This window comes from Labeo rohita, chromosome 9, assembly GCF_022985175.1.
Source record: "Labeo rohita strain BAU-BD-2019 chromosome 9, IGBB_LRoh.1.0, whole genome shotgun sequence".
NCBI classification, from domain to species: domain Eukaryota; kingdom Metazoa; phylum Chordata; class Actinopteri; order Cypriniformes; family Cyprinidae; genus Labeo; species Labeo rohita.
In genome coordinates, this window is record NC_066877.1 from 1646863 (window position 1) to 1667427 (window position 20565).

General features: G+C 35.6%; 1 protein-coding gene and 1 long non-coding RNA gene across 3 annotated transcripts in view; both read right to left on the reverse strand.

Annotated features, from left to right (window-relative positions):
- The window catches only part of mylka (myosin, light chain kinase a), a 79807-nt gene that overhangs the window by 36258 nt on the left and 22984 nt on the right, over window positions 1-20565 (reverse strand). For both annotated transcript variants that reach the window (XM_051119251.1, XM_051119250.1), the window contains exons 3-10: window positions 9244-9451; window positions 7047-7092; window positions 6421-6586; window positions 6179-6344; window positions 5131-5152; window positions 4015-4514; window positions 2593-2796; window positions 2183-2317 (exon numbers count right to left, since the gene is read on the reverse strand). In XM_051119251.1, the coding sequence (XP_050975208.1) occupies window positions 2183-2317; window positions 2593-2796; window positions 4015-4514; window positions 5131-5152; window positions 6179-6344; window positions 6421-6586; window positions 7047-7092; window positions 9244-9451 (1447 nt within the window). The remainder of the gene's footprint in view (window positions 1-2182; window positions 2318-2592; window positions 2797-4014; window positions 4515-5130; window positions 5153-6178; window positions 6345-6420; window positions 6587-7046; window positions 7093-9243; window positions 9452-20565) is intronic.
- Window positions 15448-18738, reverse strand: LOC127170926 (uncharacterized). The gene is made up of 3 exons (XR_007828437.1): window positions 18127-18738; window positions 17388-17484; window positions 15448-15939 (listed from the first exon to the last, which is right to left on the reverse strand). It is a non-coding gene; the product is annotated as an uncharacterized LOC127170926 (long non-coding RNA).

Genomic DNA, 20565 nt, shown 5'->3' on the forward strand with positions numbered 1-20565 from the left:
TATTTAAATTGTATTTTTTTTTAAATGAAAAATAACCAATCGTTTCGCTAGATAAGACATTTGGGATCATTTGAAGCCGCATTTAAACTGCATTTTGGAAGTGCAAAATCGGCACCATACCAATCATGTTTTCCTAAAAAAACATAATTTCTTTATGACTGAAGAAAAAAAAAAAACATGAACATCTTGGATGACAAGGGTGCATTATCTGTAAATTTTTGTTCTGGAAGTGGACTTTTCCTTTAACCAATACACAATTCAGTCTCCAGTGATAGTGCCCTCTGGTGGCACTGGAAGGATTACTATGTGAATGTACTGTTTCTGTCACATGGGAAATGTACAGAATAACATACAACTATACTGCTCATACTCTGTCTCTTTGCAGTATAATTCTCATTGTTAAATGCCTTTTGCTTGTAAATGGCTTTGCTGCTAAACACGCCTAAGACCACCAGGATTCAAAAAGCATTCCTCTCAAAATCATGAGGAAAAGCTACTTCTTCCTCTTTTTCCGACTTTCCTTTCTTTCTGTGAAAAACCCCCTCTTTTTTTCCAGGGACTGTAAAATCAGCCCGCACAGATGCAGTAAGCTCTCTCTCTCTCTTTCTCTCTCTCGCTCTTAGATGTCTGACTTACCAAGTCCATCTGTGCGTAATATTTCAGGGTGAGTGATGCATGTTTTGCCTTTATATGGTTGTAAGGTCTCATATTTGCTCAAAGGCTCCTGCTGCGGCTCACAGTTTCTCAGGGAAACCCAGAGTCAAACTCAAGAGACTTTCATCTAGTTTGTAATGAAGACACCGTAGTGTACCACAGTCTTACAGTCTGTCTGTTCCAGGGCAGCACGTACAATCTACCGGCTATATGGAATTAAAAATGTTAAACCATATGGCAAATAAGTGATTTGGGTAGAAACTGCCCTTTTTGTCAATTAGCAATGATCTATTGTAGAGTCATGATAGTTAAACGAAAATCATTGAGGAAAAGGTTCCAAAAGGAGCTTTTGTTATTTTTAAGAATGTATAGACATTAATGATACTGTGCTGCTTGTCCAGTAAAAGTGTGCTATTATTTTTAGACAGTAAGACAGTAATAAAGGGCAAAACAGCCGAAAAGTCCAAATTGCAGTGAATGAAGGACCCCAGTTACATCTAGAGGCCAATACCACACAGACTTGGGAATGGGCTCTTTTCACCAGTGAACAACATTCCAACAACTGCACAGCAGCATGCTAAAATCACTCTGAACTCCTTAGCAAATGTCTAGCAATGACCTAGTAACAACCCAGAGCAGCCTGAAAAGACCTAGCAGTGCCCAAACAATTGAAACAATTGAAAACACAAGCACTGTCAGGGTTTGATTTCGCAATGTTTTCTTTAGTAAATATAACAATAAAACTTAATCACTGTGTTTGAGATTGTTTAAGAACCCGCCAAAAAAGTTGAAATAAAAATGTCAATACAATTTCAGTTACAGCAAAATTACAGCAGCACTATTGTTACATGCAATTGTTACTATGAAACTCAGCTATAAGACTAAGATATGGTTACATGCACAATTTCACATGAACAGCGGTTATAGAATAAATATAGGCAAAGCCTATTTTAGCTGGACAGAGAACAGAGTGACACACACACTAACCTTTGTGACCCTTCTGTCTCAGATGTGAGCAGAGACAGATGTCTAGCAATTTACCTTTACGTAGCATATTAGGTCAAAAATATTTTATTTTATATTAGATTGGGGGAAAAAAAAAGTAATCTTAATGTGTCTTTGCCCAGTACTTTTTTCTCTCTTTTTTAGGTTTATGAAAACAGCACTGGGGAGTTGTAAAACAGCAACATTATTGCCCTCTACTGGTTGCAAAGCAGATGCTTAATTGTCAATGGGTGCTTTCAAGTCTCTTTTATTCCATTTTTTTGAAACATCACAAATCAATTTGTTGTAAGAGCCAACAACATTGACAGACTAGTACACAATGCCAGACTTAAAAAAAGAAGATAGATTATTACAGCCAACGGATACATTGGCAGTGAACAGGTAGTGAGGGGTCTGATGGTGTGCAGACCAAAACTAATCTGGCTAATATGACTGAACATTGAAATTTTTTGCTTGGTGCTGAACTGAGCATACCTAAAGACTGGATCAGTGATCATTTAATCTAAACAGTGTTTCCTCTTACCATTGTGCAGCCAGGTGAGCTCAGGCAGTGGTCTGCCCTCCACTGAGCACTGCAGGATGAAGTCCTGTCCCTCTAATACTGAACAATCCTTGAGAGAAGAGCTGAACACTGGGGGCCTTGCCTCCACCCTCACACCTACAACACACACACAGCCATACATAAACACAAATCAGTATCTGAAACCACACAGCATCTAAAATCAATTGATTTCACCAATAGGTGGCACTGTCTTACTAATAATAATACTAATAATACTAATAATGATAATAAATGTTATTATTTTAAAAGATGCATTAAACTGATCAAAGTGAAGGCATGTTTAATGTTTCTAATAAATGATTTCTACTGTTATTATACTTAAATGGCAATACATAAAACATAGATGTATAAAATGACTGGTGAGCTCTTACGTTTGACAGTCAGGCTCCAGTGGGCCGCAGTCTTGCCTCTTTTGTTGGCAGCAGTGCAGCCATACTGTCCCGTGTCAGTTACGTGAGCGCTCTCCAGACACAGGACGTGCAGACTGCCCTCCTGTCGCGTGCTGACGCCTGATTTCTGTCTGAGAGGAGCTCCATCTTTCATCCAGCTCACAGTCGGCACTGGAGACCCAGACACTGAAAGAGCACAGTGGCACATCACTCATTTAATAACATCTACAGTACGTAACTCTGCAAAGCAAAGTAAAACAACTTTGCACAACATCTAGTTCTTCTTACATATTTAAATCAGAATTTAAATGTAAATGTTTAATTTTTAATTAAAAATTTAATTTACATTTAATGTTAACATTTACATGTAATGTTAATATTTGTGTCCCCCAGCAAAACACTGACTGTTACATATTACATCATTGTATAATACGTGAATATGGGAAAATGTATCTAAAATGCAAATATAGAAATTAAACCTTGTGAAAAAGAAGTACACTTTAGTATACATTTTAAAAAGACCACTTATTTTGGAAATAATATACTTGAAAAAAAAAAACATAAAAAGTACAAATTCAATGCATTGTTTCAGACACTTAATGTTAATAGCAATTAGATTAAATGTGACAGTTTAAATTTATTTTAAATGCAGTTAGCTGAGTGTTTTTGACCCACTTCACATTTAATGTTATAATTACTGATATTGTCTTTTCTTTTCATTTCATTTTGAACAATACATAATTTAAAACAAAAAATATATAAATACTACAAATGTGTTGCTACACCAACAAAAAACATGTCCCAAAGATGTCATACATTACAGAAAATGTTTAAAAAGGAGTGGGATGAAGCTAAAGCTTATTTTTCCCCACCCCCTATATTACCCCTTTTAAATTTATTTTAAATTGTAATTCTGAATGTATAGCATTTAAAGTTAACTAAAATATTCTTATACATTTTTATTTAAAATTTCAATCAATTAAACATTAGTATACACATTTGCATTATTAAAGTTGCAATTTATTACATTTAACAGATATTAATTTTGAATAACACACTATAGCTAAAATTATAATTAAATGCTTTACATGTGCTTTAATATGGTAGTCACCACATTAAAATAAGTGTAATTCTTTATTATTAAAATATAATGATTTAAATGTACTAAAACATACTTAAAAGTAATTGTATTCCATATTCAGTAAAATTTGGCATAATATTTACGAGGGAATTCATAAAGTCTCAGCCAGTTATAAAGCAAAGATGTGAATTGCTACTGTTGTGTAGTGATTTAAACAGCAGTAGGCCATGTTTTAGCTGTTTTGAAAAATCATTATCAAGACAAGAGCTAAATAACCTGCAACTCTATATTTGATTCTAGTCACTTCAGTTCACTAGACTAACCTTGGCATCTGAACGTGACCTTTTCACCCTGCATAACCTCTTGGCTCTGAGGCTGGGAGTCAAAACTGGGTGGAGTTTCTAGAACGTCCATTTTGGCCTCTCTGTTTTGTCGGTGGGCATCTCTGCTGGACTCCAGCCGTGATGCTTCAGGAATCTCTTCTTGAGCTCTGAACGTATCCGAAGCTCTTGTTGTGCCATGTGACTCATTCTTTACAATGCTCTGACTTCTTACATTCACAAAGTTTGATGTCTTTTGATCAGCTGGTGATCTTCCATCTGTGGACTTCATAGGTTGTGAGGATAGTGATGCTGTTATTTTTGGTGCCTCTGTTCTGGTAACAGGAGGAACACTGGCTACAGTGTTAGTGGACAGCGGTGTGTGTGTCTCCGTGGTTGCAGTTCGGATGGATGTGCTGGAAGGTTTTTTTTCAGTGTCCAGACCGTTGGTGCTGTGCTTGACCACAGATGGTTTCGAGAGATCTTGAGATGGTTTGGGCATGCTAAGGAAAAAAGATCATGAACAGTCAAGTGAACATGCATTGCTGAACTAGAGCAGAAGTTTTCAAATTGGGGTTTGGGGACCACCTGAGGACCACAAGGGAGTGCTTTGTGGAAATGTTTACAGAAAAAAGTGTTAAAGTAATAATAATACATTTGTTTAAAATATATAAGTATATAAATAAATACAGTACTGTATCAGCACAATAATGGGGGAGGGGGGTGGGCTGGGGGGGTTAACAATAACATGAATTTAATTTAATTTAATTTAGTTTAATTTAATGCCTGATATAACAGTGGTCTGGGACTTTAAATGGACACCTCTCAGTGTAGATATAGAATCTCACAAAAGCAAAAGATCTTGATACCATTGTACAAACTCCTTTCTGCCAATTATATGATTCAACATGTAGATTAAACAGGTTTCTCTAGGCCATGGACATGACTGAGGTCTTCTGTTCATTTGAATGAATGTAGCTGTAGCAATATTTATCCAATGTACAATTAATGTATTTAGACTTGGGAAAAAATGATGTGTGCACTGTCTTTTCTTTGAAATGTGATACTTTATAAATGCAAGCTGTAATTAAAAGGTCTAAATAAAAGCTCTTCACTTACATGGCTGTTTCAGTGTCTCCATCTGTAAAAGAAAAACAGAACGGACTATGAGAATTTCAGAATCTGAAATCTGAGCTGTTTGGCTAAACCAGATAATATTAAAGGAAAAGTTCACTTCCATGTCATCCAAGATGTTCATGTCTTTCTATCTTACGTTGAAAAAAAAAATTTTTTTGAGGAAAAACATTCCAGGATTTTTCTCTATATAGTGGACCTCTATCGTGCACACCAGGCTGAATGTCCAGTGTATGTGCAGTTTCAATGCAGCTTCAAAGGGCTCTACACTATCCCAGTCAAGGAATAAGGGTCTTATCCAGTGAAATGATTGGTCATGTTCTAAGAAAAATACAAATTTATATTCTTTTTGACCTCGCATTACATAATCACACACGTGTGACGTAGGCAGAAGTATGCAAGTTCCAATGTGATTATGTAATGCGTGAAGATGCACGTGCACATCGCAGAGCTAGTGCAAGACGAGCAAGTATATATTAATATATATTAGGTTAAAAAGTATATATATTTTTTTATTTTTTAAATAAAATGGGCAATCGTTTTGCTAGATAAGACCCATATTCCTTGGCTAGGATTGTGTAAAGCCATTTGAAGCTGCACTGAAACTACAATTTGTACCTTTAACCCTTTGGCCACCAAAAACGTAATTTCTCTGCAACTGACAAAAGAAAGACATAAACATCTTGGATGACATAGGGGTGAGAAAATCATCAGGAAATTTTTATTCTGGAAGTGAACTACTCCTTTAAGACATTAATGAAACCCATATTTCTGTGGCTATTGCTTTGACATCTGTGGGACATTCTGTTACCAAAGACGAATTGTGATCCAACAAGGACCCGAGACATCAGTCTCACTGGTGGCCCTCTCTGCTTGCAGTGGTGAGATGTAATTTGCAAAAAATCATTTTTCAAAATATGACAAATAAAGTCTCAATAACTGTAAGACATAAAACTGAACTAATGAAAACTTTATTCAAAGTCCCTGGAGAAATCTTTATCTGTTTCTCTATCCATCCATCAATCTGTGCTACCTTGGACAATGAGTTCAGCGGTTGCAGAGGCTTTCCCGGCACTGTTGGCCACCAGACAGGTGTACACGCCAGCGTCCTCTGAGCACGTGTGGCGAATTTCCAGGAAATGCATTCCTGATCTCTCAAACATGTTAAAGTGATCAGACTGCTGGATCTTCTCCTCTCCCTGAAAGGGGAAACGCAGTGGATAAATAAATTATGACTCAAACTGTGATTTCAGATACTGTTTAATTGTATTTCACCTTATACCACTGCACCAGTGGCTGGGGTCGTCCTGTGATCTTGGCTGAGAATTTGCCGCTCTGTCCCACTTTGAGATACAGGCGAGAAGGTTTAGTCACAAACTTTGGGGGGCTTTCACCCCAGATACTGGGTCTATTTTCTACTGCAGGAACACCCAGAGAGCCACTGGTGACAGATGAGAGAAAACGTAAGTAACAATTCACAATAATTCACACGTCTAAACGCAGGAATACACATTTATTACGATAATATGCTGTTTCTTGTGAATTTGGTCCAATTATGTCTACAGGTGGCTGGCAGCAATATGTTAATTAAATATGCAAATGTGAATTTCTCTCAGGTGTTTTTTTTTCATTACCAATCTCTGAAATAGCGTTTCATTACCAGTTGCTTGGAAATTAATCACAAAAAATAACTGATTTGAAGCAAAAAGGAAAGATTAAGAAGAAGATAAAGAAGATAAGAAAAAAGGAAAAAAATAAAGAATATATACACACATGCACACACACAAAGTAACAATGTAAAAAAGAACATTATGATCAAAAACAGTAGCAGGTTCAACACTTATTGGGATATGGTATGTTGTGTATTTCATATTCATGTTTTCAGGCAGTATGTATCTCACCCTGCTCTGTTGGAGGAAGAAAGACTGTATTTTTTTCCTGCATTTCCTGTGTGGGATGGAAAAAGATATTCATGATACTCAAAATACAAAGTATATTCTATGCATAAACACACAGAATTCATCAGAAACATAAAAAGCAGATTTTCCACTCTTCTTTCTCTATCTCTCCTTCCTTCATAAACATAGCTTGAGCAGAGCTGCTATTATCTGCTGCTTGTTGTAAAGTACTTGAACGGCTCCATATGTTTGTGTTTTTGTGAAGCATGCCGGAGGAAGTTTATTAAGCATTTATTAGTCTATAAATCAGTACAGATGTGGTGCTGCATCCCTGACTGTGGACATGTTTACCGTAGGCAAAAAGAGTATAACAGGAGAAATGCAGAACAAACTGTAATGTAAACTTTTGAGAATATGCACTGTAAACTGTATTAGAACAATATACACATTATTCTATGCTATAATATTTATTCTATGCTATAATATTTACAGGGTTTCTGCTGCAGTATGTGGTTTAATTTATATTTCTTCTACTGGGATTATTCATATTAATATAGGAAGATGAACAGCTACACTAAAATGTTATAGGAACAGTTCACCCAAAAGTCTACAACTTTCTTTCTTCTGTGGAATTGTGGAAATGTTACAGAATGTCCAAGCTGCACTTTGTCATCCAGTGAAAGAAGGGGATTTAAAAAGTCGAGTGGCAAGAAAAATAATGGAAAACACAGTGCAATAAAATACCCTTAAAACATCAATCACTGTTTTGAGATAATATCTGTTGAATTAAAGTTATCACACCTCAGTGGCAGTTTCTTACGCTTACACTTTATTTTAAGTAGCTTATGCCAGTGTAATATTCTTTCATTTTAATTAATTAATAATTTAATTAATGTAATTTAATTTTGTAATTAGAAAGGTATTACATGTATTTAAGATGCGCACTGGTGGGTTCAATCAAACTAAGGTGCAGCTGGATAAGGTGTACAGTATAGATACACATGAAGTACACCTAAGTACAATCTTGATACACTTTTTTTAAGTAGCTTATGTCTGTGTACTTGCATTGTTTTATTCACGTTGTATAAAGTAGGCAACACATATGTAATAATCTTTTGGTTACATATGTAGCTGTGTAAAAGACTCGGTCTGTTACATATGTGTAACAGTAGCTGCCAAATTACATCTACATAATTGTAGATGTACCTCAGAATCACAGATTCTAGCCTATGTCTTGGAATATATGATCCAAATAAGAATTTTCACTGGATTTTTTCATCTGAACAAGTAAGTAACATTTCTGCCACTTTCTTTCTGACCAACTGAGGAAAAAAGCATTGCAATGTTTAAATATAATGATCACTTAGCTCAGATCACATCAAATCATGAAAATTATTATTACTTTTATACTTTGTTCTCAAATTGTAATGTTAACAAACTCAGTTTTTTGTGACTATTTGTATTTAGTGTTTATTAGTGTGTAGATTTTTAATTTCTGTAAAGTCTAATCTCTTACTGTCATACCATTCGAATTTCATATAAAGAAATTGTTCATAAAACTACTTCATGTTCCTTAGAACTAGTTCTCTTTAAACTACAAATGTTGTGTGATCCCACATAGGCTATTTGTAATCAGATGCATTTAAAACTGGAATATAATTTAACTTCAGTCACATGTGTTTCATAAACACATAATCCTTTCTGGATTATAATCTGCCATCAAAACGATCAATTTAATTATTCCAGCTGCTGTGAGAAAAGGTTATAAACTATCCAGTACCTGCAGGATCCTCACATGCGATATACTGTGGCCTACTAGCCTGAACACCTTCTTTATGTTTACAGCTGTGAGGTAATGATGCAGCCACATGCTCAAATTTCCCGCAAATTCCTACCAGTATCACTCAAATTAGAAAACATTATTATAAGACTACCGTTGTGAATTGGGCTAAAGTAAGGAGACAGTTTTGAACACTGGCTGGTTATGTACTTGTTTAGAAATTGATTTCAGATCATTTTTAACCAAAAAAAGTTACAGACTGTAGCTTTAATTGGTGCCAATTAACGAACATATTATCCTATTATACAACAAATAACTTAATCTACAGCATAGATTTTTTCAGAACCCTGATCACTGTCCCTGATCTTCTTAGAACACACATTCAAGATAAACCTCAGGCCCATCAAGATGATGCTTTACCTTCCACAATGATCTCCACTGTAACCTGGCAGCTCCCAGCATCATTGACAGCCTCACATGTGTAACGTCCTCCATCGTCATCCTGGACTTCCTGGACCACCAGACTAAAGGTTCCACGAGCACTTTGCTCCATAGAATAATGATCTCCTGCTATCAGTAGCTTCCCATTCCTAAACCAGCAAACCTGGGGCTCTGGAAAACCACGCACCTGACAGAGATCACATGCACACAGGAAGTTAGGAGAAATGTAAAATTAGTAGGTACTTGTTTTTCTTTGTTGCCTCTGCATACAACCACACAAGCACTAATTAGATCAGCAGTAAGTAGTCAACACGACTGTCCAAGCAAACAAATGCGACGCAGATATATTGCAAGAATCCTGTCACTAGCATTCTTGAGTCTGACCAAAGGAAGCTGCTGGTTGTGTAAAGCAAGCCAAGTCTGTGTTCCATAATTGAAAGGTTCAATGAGACAAATATGAACAGCATTCTGGACATGCTTAAAACCCAGTGAACAGAATCGGGAACAGCCTTCATTATTAGTTACTCAGTAACTGATTATCAGCGTTGCCCTGCTTATAGACCAAACAGCAGAGAGTTCTGCTACTTATTTCCTGAGAGCGCTGCATTTGTGTGTGTGTGGTTTGTGATGAATAATAGAAACTTCATACCAATTGCAGCACCTCTCTTTCTGTCATAAAACTTTCGGTAACGCTTTAGATTACAACCCGCAAAGAACTACGTAAGTAAACTGAATTTACGGTGTATGTTTCTGTAATTATAGTGTACCTATAAAGAACGTACATGTAGGTATAAGGGACCAATATGTTATATTTGGGTAATAAGGGGATAACAAACCAGATATTTAACCTGCAAAGAACTACATAAGTATACTGAATTTGCGGTGTACGTTTCTGTAACTATAGTGTACCTATTAGTACGTATGTGTAGGTATAAGAGAACAATAGGCTATGTTACGTTTTGGTAATTCGGGGGTAACAACCAGATATACAACCTGCAAAGAACTGCGCTAGTAAACTGAAGTTACAGTGTATGTTTCGTATTTATATTGTACCTACGTGTAAGTATAAGGGAACAATATGTTACGTTTGGGTAATAACGGGGTAGAAAACAGATATACAAATAATTTATAATGGATTAATTTAAAAACTTAACATGTACCTGTTCTATTAAATCGTAAGTTTGGTGTATCTATACGTAAGCTTTTTAAAATTACTGGGAAATTATACTCTTGTTCCATGTAGTTACAGGGTAATTGTGCCCTCTGCGGGTTGTAAATTAAAGTGGCGATTGTTCCCCTCTTGTTCAAGGAAGTTACAGGGTAGGTTCAATACATAAACACACAATCTGAAAATATATCTAAAAATATTTTTTTATAGTCGCTAATCCCACTTCTACCTCTAAACCTAAAGTTAACTATGACTGAACAGTTATAAAAATATAAAAAAACAGGAAAGTGCAATCACAATCATTTATTTATTGCAAAAATGTCAACAGCCATACAAAAAGTAATCCAAATAACGATGCGTTTGCAGCCGCAGTCCTCTCTGGCGGAATACAGTAGGTTTGAGGTGCAGTAGGATGAGAGCAGAATTTAAATTGTTAATCGCTGAAAATATTATCCAGATTATTGTCTTGATCCACTCCTCGAAGGCGCCCGCGCGTCATTCCAACACATCTCACCAGAAACACGGCATGTCGTAATCTGTGACGAATGCAGGCGAGAGCCAATGAACGTCCGATTTTCCTGTCGCAAAATGCACTTTAGCACGGGTTTATGGCTGTTGCTGCTGGACTCGCTGCTAGAGATGGAGATGAAGATCGCCGGACAAAGCCTTGAATTTGGTTCTGGTCCTCGCAAATCGTATGGATTCTGAAGATCTGGGTTACAGCACACAAATAAAATGGTTTAATTTGTAATTATGATGCGTGTTCGGTGTATTTTATGGTTCTATTGTTAGTCACAGCATGTTAGAGAAAACGCATTTGTGTTCCACCACGGCAAACGAAGTTAATATTACATGAATGATTAAACGATTGCAGAAATATTATTTATTTTAAGGGTTTACCGTGTAGTCATGATAACATTATGTAGACCTATTCTTGGAAACGAGCTGGCAACAGAAATCACACAGAACAGAGTTAAATGTTATAATTTCATATTAAGTAAACGTTAAATGTTTAGATGATGTAAATATGTCAGTATTGTACATTTAATGTTTGTAAAAATGTAAATAAATGTACATTTTGTAGAACCACATTTTACGTCGCGTTGTTATATGTATTGTACCCTGTAACTTCGTTGAACAAGAGGGGAACAGTCGCCACTTTAATTTACAGCCCGCAGAGGGCACACTTACCCTGTAACTACATGGAACAAGAGTATAATTTCCCAGTAATTTTAAAAAGCTTACGTATAGATACACCAAACTTACGATTTAATAGAAAAGGTACCTGTTAAGTTTTTTAAATTAATCCATTATAAATTATTTGCATATCTGTTTGCTACCCCCTTATTACCCAAACATAACCTATTGTTCCCTTATACTTACACGTAGGTACAATATAAATACGAAAAATTCACCGTAACTTTAGTTTACTTACGCAGTTCTTTGCAGGTTGTATATCTGGTTGTTACTCTCTATTACCAAAACGTAACATATTGTTCTCTTATACCTACATGTACGTTCTTTAATAGGTGCACTATAATTACAGAAACGTACACCGTAAATTCAGTATACTTATGTAGTTCTTTGCAGGTTGAATATCTGGTTTGTTATCCCCTTATTACCCAAATATAACATTTTGTTCCCTTATACCTACATGTACGTTCTTTATAGGTACACTATAATTACAGAAACATACACCGTAAATTCAGTTTACTTACGTAGTTCTTTGCGGGTTGTAATCTAAAGCGTTACCAAACTTTCTTCTTTGTAATAATTTATTTCTACTATGGATTGTTGGACATGCTGTAAGATTATAGCACACTCTTAAAAAAAAAAAAAGGTGCTTCACGATGCCATAAAAGAACATTTTTTGTTTAAATGGTTCCATAAAGAACCTTTACCATCTGAAGAACCTTTCTGTTTCACATTAGGTTCTTTGTGGCAAAAGAAGGTTCTTCAGATTATAAAAAGGTAAGAAAGAGATGGTTATTTAAAGAACCTTTGACTGAATGGTTCATTGCGGATCTAAAAATAGTTCTTCTATGGCATTGCTGTGAAGAACCTTTTAAAGCACATTTATTTTTAAGAGTGTACCAGGGGTGCCCAATCCAGCTCCTGGAGGGCTTTAGCTCCACCCTGCTACAACACACCAGCCTGGGGTGGGTTTCCCAAAAAGCATCAATAGATAACTAACATTAGTTCCACTGAACTCTATCTGTAATGACGCAGCTTGCGACCACAGCTGCTTTCGGGAAATGCACCCCTGGAAGTTTGTTGTAAACCAAGGCTGCATGCTGAACAGGCAATGCCTTTGCAGACAGTGTTTGCACCTGAAAGTAGTCCCTAAATTGATTTCGGACAGGCTTCTGCGGAAGTATAATGGTCAAAAAGAGATTGCTGGTGATAACTAAGCAAAAATTAAATTACTACAATTCGAATTCTTGCTTAAAATGATATCAAAAGATGTTCAAAAGCATACATTAACACACAAACTGATCACCAAGCACAACTTTCAGACTCTGTTTTTTATTTCTTAGCTTAAATGTCAAAGACTGGAAAGCACAGGATAGTGGGATATGAAATGCTTCTAAGCTGCCTTCAAAAACTGATCAGATAAAATTATCTCAGTTGGCAGGATGTGTCACCATCATTAGATTCGGATGTGCCTTGTTGCCTTCATTTTTCAGCGTTCAGATGAGCCTGGATGTTTGTTGTAATCTAAAATAACCTGATTAGCTAGTTTAGATTTGTGTAATCAGGGTTGGAGCTAAACTCTGCAGCACGCTGGCCCTCCAGAAACAGAATTGAGCACCTCTTCCAACACTATCAGTAAGGTAATACTATGGTTTCCCTTTTCGAAACTCGTCACCACATTGTTAGGGTAGTTGCCAGATTGTTATTCAGTTGCGTAGATGTTCTTTAAAGATGCTCTTTTGATTCCAGAGAAGCTGTAAATTATCCTTTAGGATAAGCTTACAAATGTACATCATTTCTGAACAACATTGCAAACTTCCTTAACTTGCTTAGCAAAATTAGGACTGAACTTGCCTTAGCGTGCACTACTAATCATGCATTATTTTCATTCATCCTGAGAAGCTTTTGTCTTTTACAGCATTGAGATGTCTATCGGTTATAGATCAGCACGATGAAAGGAGCACCTGATCCGTCTATAATAGAACGAGCACAAATGCCTGAGTCATTATGATGGGAGCGGTACAACTGTGCTTCCTGTGAAGTGTTCCAGAGCTCAGACTCTGTTCACTTCATTGATCTCTTTCTGCTTGTTTTCTCTCAGTTCTGTCAACCGCTGCAAATCTGAGTGCTGACCATGTCTAACAAGGACACCGTATGGATAATCTCCCACCATTCAGCCTCTCTTTTACTAGTGTTGGCATGCCTCTTTTCCATGGATCTCGGTGAAATTGTTTACCATTGTATATTGGAAGAAGACCACAGTAAAATCATGAAACACAATCTTGCTCTCTTGTCTGCAAAGCAGCAGTATCACACATCCACTTCACAAGAAACAAAAATCAGAGGAAACTGCTAACTACTCCAAGCTGCGATGGATTTCAGATCGAATATACAAATTTATACGGCTCGATGGCTAGTAGACAATAGATTGATTCCAGATGCTCTTCCAAAATTCCAAAGCTAAAATGAGAAGAAAAACTTTACCATACAGCAAGGGTTCCTAGGAGAATGTCAAGACTGGCCTCTCTTTCGTTCAGTCAAACGTTACCTCACGATGACAGGTCCACTTTAGTGCAGATTTGCCCAAAAATAGCAATATTAGCTCTGAATTCTCTATTAAATCAGAGCAGTGCTGGTATTTCCTCTATGTCGGCTGCTGGTTTTTCTTGTGTACACTCTCTCAGTTTGAAGTCTTTACTCTGAGACTTGTGGTCAGAGGCTCTACCTCAAAAATCCAGCAGGACTCACATCCGATGCTGAGGGGAGGAAAAACACAGGGTTGTTTGCACAAAGACTCTGCTTTTTTGTTTGTTTTCTCTCACACAATTCATACTGACAGCACAAGTAGGGCACGAGTCTTCAGTAAGGCCAGACACAGAGAAGACACTATTGTATTCACCTATGTGCGAACTGTGATTTTTATAAAGAAAATGTAAGGTTTGCACAAACTAAACTGTTCTTGGGTGTTTCTGCTGCTTAGTCACTGCCTAAATAGCATGTACAATGCATCGCTGGAGAAATTAACTAGCTATGACCGTTTCCTGAATCTGTAGCAGCTTTGTCACACATTTGTGGTTTGCACTTTGGTTCAACAATAGAGCAATAATGATGTTACGCAGCTGGTGGAGTAATAACTTACACTAATTATTCAGTTTGAAATTGAATTTATGTCAGGTTATTGTTGTAAATAATGAATATGACATCTGAGGGCTACTTCTCTATTTCTGTTCTTCCAGATTTATGATTCCATTGGGCGAATTGAAGTCATACTTCTGGGCCTCCCAAGGGCTCTAAACTACAGAGCATGCACAGAACAATGTTTTTACTCTTGATAACTTATAAGACTTAAAATTGGCATATATACTGTATATAGAATGAAATATATAGATTGTACATGGTAGCTAACTAAAAACTATGCACTCTATTTTCAAATGTTTGTTGGAAGTATGGTTTTGGGAAATTCTGAACTGCTGAACTGTAGTAATGCACACAACGAGGAAGTAGGAAATTAATAAATAAATCAACCATGAATACAGAGAAACACAACCCCTGAAAACTGATGAGATCGGACAACAAAACTACACAGACTAAACGAGGGACCTAATGAATAAATGAACAGCAGGTGAACAGAATGATTAACTAATAGATAACCATAGAAACTGACAAGAACTCATACAGGCACAACAGGAACTATACAAATCAGAACTGAACCGAACATAAACCATGACACTATATTGGTAATAATTGTGATAATATGTGATAATAATTGGCTAACAATGCTTTTGCTTATGTTTATGTATGTATAATACATGCATTGCCATATATGAAATGTATATAATTATTAATATATGTGAGATATATGTATGTTTTTATTATGTTGTATACAAATTAGACATATATGCATGAAATATATGGTATCATATATTTAATATTTTAATATGTGATCTTTGATCTTTAAATAGAGGTTGTAGACACATGTAAGACACTCTACAAAGTTGCAGTGCATTGCACATTTCACACCTTTAGCCTTAAATGTTAAATGGTACAGAAAGTTACACAAAGAAGCATCTTTATTTAAACAGAATTTATTTAAATAGAAAAAAAAAGTTACTGACCTGCACAATCAAACAGGACAAAAAAGAAACAATTACATATATAACTGATCAAAACACTGAACAGGCATAAGAAACAGAACATCAATTGTAGTGGTTCAGCTAAAGGTCTACAGGTTTGTATTCCCACAGCTTGGTTAGTTTTTTGTTTATTGCCATCCCCAGTAGGCCCCAGGTGAAGAAATTTCTGGATTCCAGCATCTGTAAAAAAAAAAAAAAAAAAAAAAAAAAAAAGTTAGGTTTTTATAAGATAATTACAATAAATTTTCTGCACCATATATGATTTCAGGAAATGCACCACATTCAAAAGCAACTTTTTAGCTTTGGTAGTGTTGGGTGGTACAGTAAACTAAACTTGATTTTAGTCAACATGATATTAAAATATAAAACCTGCTTAAATCTTGCAATCCAACATTGTACCAAAGTTTAATTTAGGTTTTTAGTTAGAACTGTGCCTGTATCTTAAAGTGATTAACTACTATAAGATGACAAATATACTGAGTATTAAACATGGTTGGTAAAGTTAAAGATTATTTTAAAACTGCAGAATACTCATTATTTATGTAATAATTATAAATTGTAGTTGTAAAATATTCCCAGATACCACAAGGACATGGCAGAACAACGACAGAGCACAGCCTGCATGCCCATTCAAATTATATGTCTCTATATACATGAAGAACTAAACTATAGTAACCCAAATGCTCAATGACAGAGTTCACAGGTTACAATTTAATTTGCTATTTAGCATCAATGAAATAAAGTGTTTACATTCATAATATCTAATATGTGCATCGAGAATGTGGCCTGGAGAAAAGAAATAGAGGGGTGGAACTATGACATGGGTTTTTGAATGACAATTTTGATTAAATCCCCTAAAATAAGGTCTGCGGTTTACACAAACTCATAATATTTTCACGTTTTATTCTATGACATAAAACACACCAGTTAAACCCCACTCTTGATTTTTATTTTTATTTTTTTTTTTTTTAAACTGTTATGTTTCTTAAAAAAGTGGTTGCTAACATGCTGCTAAATGGGACTACAGGCCCTGTCGGAGGCATTAAACGTCATCACGCTGAACAGTTTATCAATTTACAGTATTTTCCAATTGTAGTATAATTTATGGTACAATTAATTGTAGAATAACCAATTAATAGTTTCCCGCATGCAACACAAGTCTTCGGATGGAAGATGCTCATTTGATCGCTTTCCTACTGATATGGGGACTCTCTCTGTATTTGTACCATAAATATTACAATTATTCCATATAAACACCACATTTACTGCCTTTGTCACAGTCAAAGTGAAACTTTAATAATCTATAGTGCTTAAAGCCACGTTACGGCCACATGAAGCTGTTAGAAAGCAGACAGATTAAGGATTTTCTAGAAGCAAGGATAAAATAATATTTTGTGTACCCACCCTAACAAAATTAGAGCTGAAATGTGGTACTTCATTCACTAAAATAAGTTTAATCTAACCATATCCCAAAACTCACTCACTCCACTGTTATTTAATAGATTAAATGCACTAGAATTGTATTAAATAGTACATGGAGACACATTTTTAACTAAAATATTTTGTTGATTTGATTTGTTTACATGTATATTGCAGATGCTAGTTTTGGTTTCAATAAAATATTTAACCTTTTCTGTGTAGATGCTCCATCATTCACATCACTGCCATCCACATCTGCAGGTTCGGCCTCCATTTCTATTTTCTGAGAATGTCGGGACTCATTACCTTGTCATGGGACACAAACAAGAATAGCACAATTATCAGCAATGATATAAACAAAATTTACTACGATAGATTAACCATATGTTTAAAACCCCACAATCACATCCTTTAGTGTAACTTACTGTACCTTTATGCAATATGCACATACATGTGCTTACGCACCCACTCTAGGCATGTCACGGACATGTCAATGCACTTGGTGCAATATAACCAAGTACTGTCATTTACTATATGAATTCAAGGTGCTTGTATTTAAATAATTCCATTTCGTGCAGTTTTATAGTTCTAGTCTAGACTACATCTCAGAGATAAACATTATAATTTTCATCCATTATTTTTGTCAGACAGCTTTAAATAATTTCCAAACGTGGCATTGCTTATCAAGTGAAAACAATGAGCTCACAGTATCTCCATACAGATTAACCTGTTACCCAAAAGCTAAAATTAACTTTAACGCGAGCAAATTGCAAAACACATCAATGCAGCTGTAATCATAACATCATATATACAACAATGACAGGGAATATTTAAAACATTAGCTGATCTATATAGAGACAGAGGCTCTTGCAGACCAAAACAATCATACTTAGTTTCTATGTAATATTAGTGTAGGAATAAAGCGTTGAGTAAATTAGTGTAAATTACCTGCACCGCTGCCACATTCAAAGGCGTTTCATCCACTCCACTCAGTGATGTCGGTCTGTCTTCGTGCCCGTCTATAAAATCATTGTCGTTTATTATGTGAAGGTACTGGCACATTTGTTATCCTTCCACTAAGAAAAACATCTTACTGCAGATGACTGTTTGTTTAGCCGCAGCCATTGCTCAGACTCTGCCGTTAGCGCGGGTGTGTTTGAATTTTGGCGCATGCGCAAAAGCGCTATTGTGACGTTCACATACAATCGCTCATGTATTTTAATAAAATGCATTTTAGTTCATTGATGATGAGAGCACATATGGACAAACAGTTACATGAAGTGTTTCCCCCCCTCAATAACTCTATAATACCTACAAGTAACTTTTAGTACATTGGCATTTTTTGAACAGGTTATATATTCATCTCTACTTTTTCCCCCAGAAAACTAAATTGAAACAATTAATAAAGTTAAGCAATGAATTGTGTTATATGATTTACAATAAGCAGTATCTTTTAGGCATATATGGTTAATAAACTTGCATAAATTCAGTATATACATTGGTAACAAATGGTCAAAACATAGAGTACCATATATAATTTTGATATATATTGTTAACATATATGGTCATAACATATAATACAATATATAATTTTGATATATATTGTTAACATATATGGTCATAACTTATAATACAATATATAATTTTGATATATATTGTAAACATATATGGTCATAACATACAATACCATATAAAAGTTAAACATATATATACTTTCAATATATGTTTATATACAAATTGTACTATGGGAAATTCATATATGTTATAAACATATATCTACATATATCCAGAAAATGGATATATGTGATAATAATATATTGCCCTATATTTAACATATATGAGAGTAGCACTTCTGATATAGGTACATATATGTCATATATTACATTTCCGTATGGGCACAATTATTGTCATATTTTGGGCTGCACTAATCGGTCAGACCAGGAAAAGCATTTGGAGTGCTATTTGCCAAAAGTACTAGTACTATTTGGAGTACTGTTTGCCAAAAGTTATAACAAAACAAAGAGAAGAGTGCAAAAACTAGGCCTTATGAGGAACAAAAGGCATTTGTGGTTGGCCAGACTGAACCAGGATTTCCAGGGCAAGAATCTTAACAACATTCATGTTTGTTCTCATCATTTCCAGTCATGTAACTTAGTTTGTCAAAATATTGCACCCTTTCCTGCTTACTAAGTCCTTCTCTATATTTTTTTCTGTGGTTTCGACAGCATAAATTAGCAAAACAATGTATTCAGTAGTACATTAACCGTGTAATCCATGCTGTTGTTTCCATCTGAGTATTGCCAGTATGGCAGTGCATCCAGATAACTGACCAAATCGTGACATAAGCATAACATGACATAAACCCTCTATTGCCTGTTTAGTAGTACTTATAAAGCAAATATTCTACATGACCATACTCTACATCCTTAATCTTACCCAATATCTAAACTTAACAACCACTTTACTAACTATTAATAAGCAGTAGGAGTTTATTGTGGCAAAAGTCATGGTTTGTTAATAGCAAGAATTGGACCTTAAAGTGTGACCAGTATAACATTTATTCTCATAACAGTAGGTAAGCAAACTTTAGCAAACACTACTAAATACACCGTCAATATGAGTAGATGTACAGTGGCTACTGCACTGACAGTAATACACTGTGACTTAAGTGTTCAAATACTTTTCAGGGCCACTGTATGTGGACATGCACACACAACAGGAAGGGCATAAGACAAGACCACATACCCAGCTTGTTCTAATAAATCAAAATATTTTTTTAATTCTACAAGATCACTAGCAATCAAAACACACACATCTTTTAATGAGCCCTTTAAACTGCTGCCCAGAACTAATTCCAGAGAACATCAGACTGCTCAGACATGCTCTGAGGCGTCTCACAAGATTTCTCAACTAGAAGCCAAACCGAGACACAATGCAGAGAATGTCCAGCTTGGAAGTTTTTTGGGGGAATGTTTTTGAATGTTTTTCCTTGCATGCTTTTTTATGGGATATAATTTGTTTTTCAGTGACAGCCATTTCTTGTTTGTAATCTAAACATGATGACAACTGTTCAACCAAAACAATGTTGGGAGATGAATTCTGGAGTCCGAGATGTTGATGTTCCACGCAGAGTTCGGAGGTTCTCTGGGCTGATCTGGAGTCAGTATTAGGGATGTTCCACCTGGCTCTCATTAATGGGGCCTCAGACAAATATTCACTAATGACCTGCTGTTACTGAAATACAGCCAAAATTTTACATAGCACATACTTACATAGCTACTAACCACATATCATAAAAGAGTCACTATATGCTCAATTTAGTGTATTCTGAGCTATCCGTTCAGTAATGTACACATGCCACACACTCTGATAAACAATCCACTCACA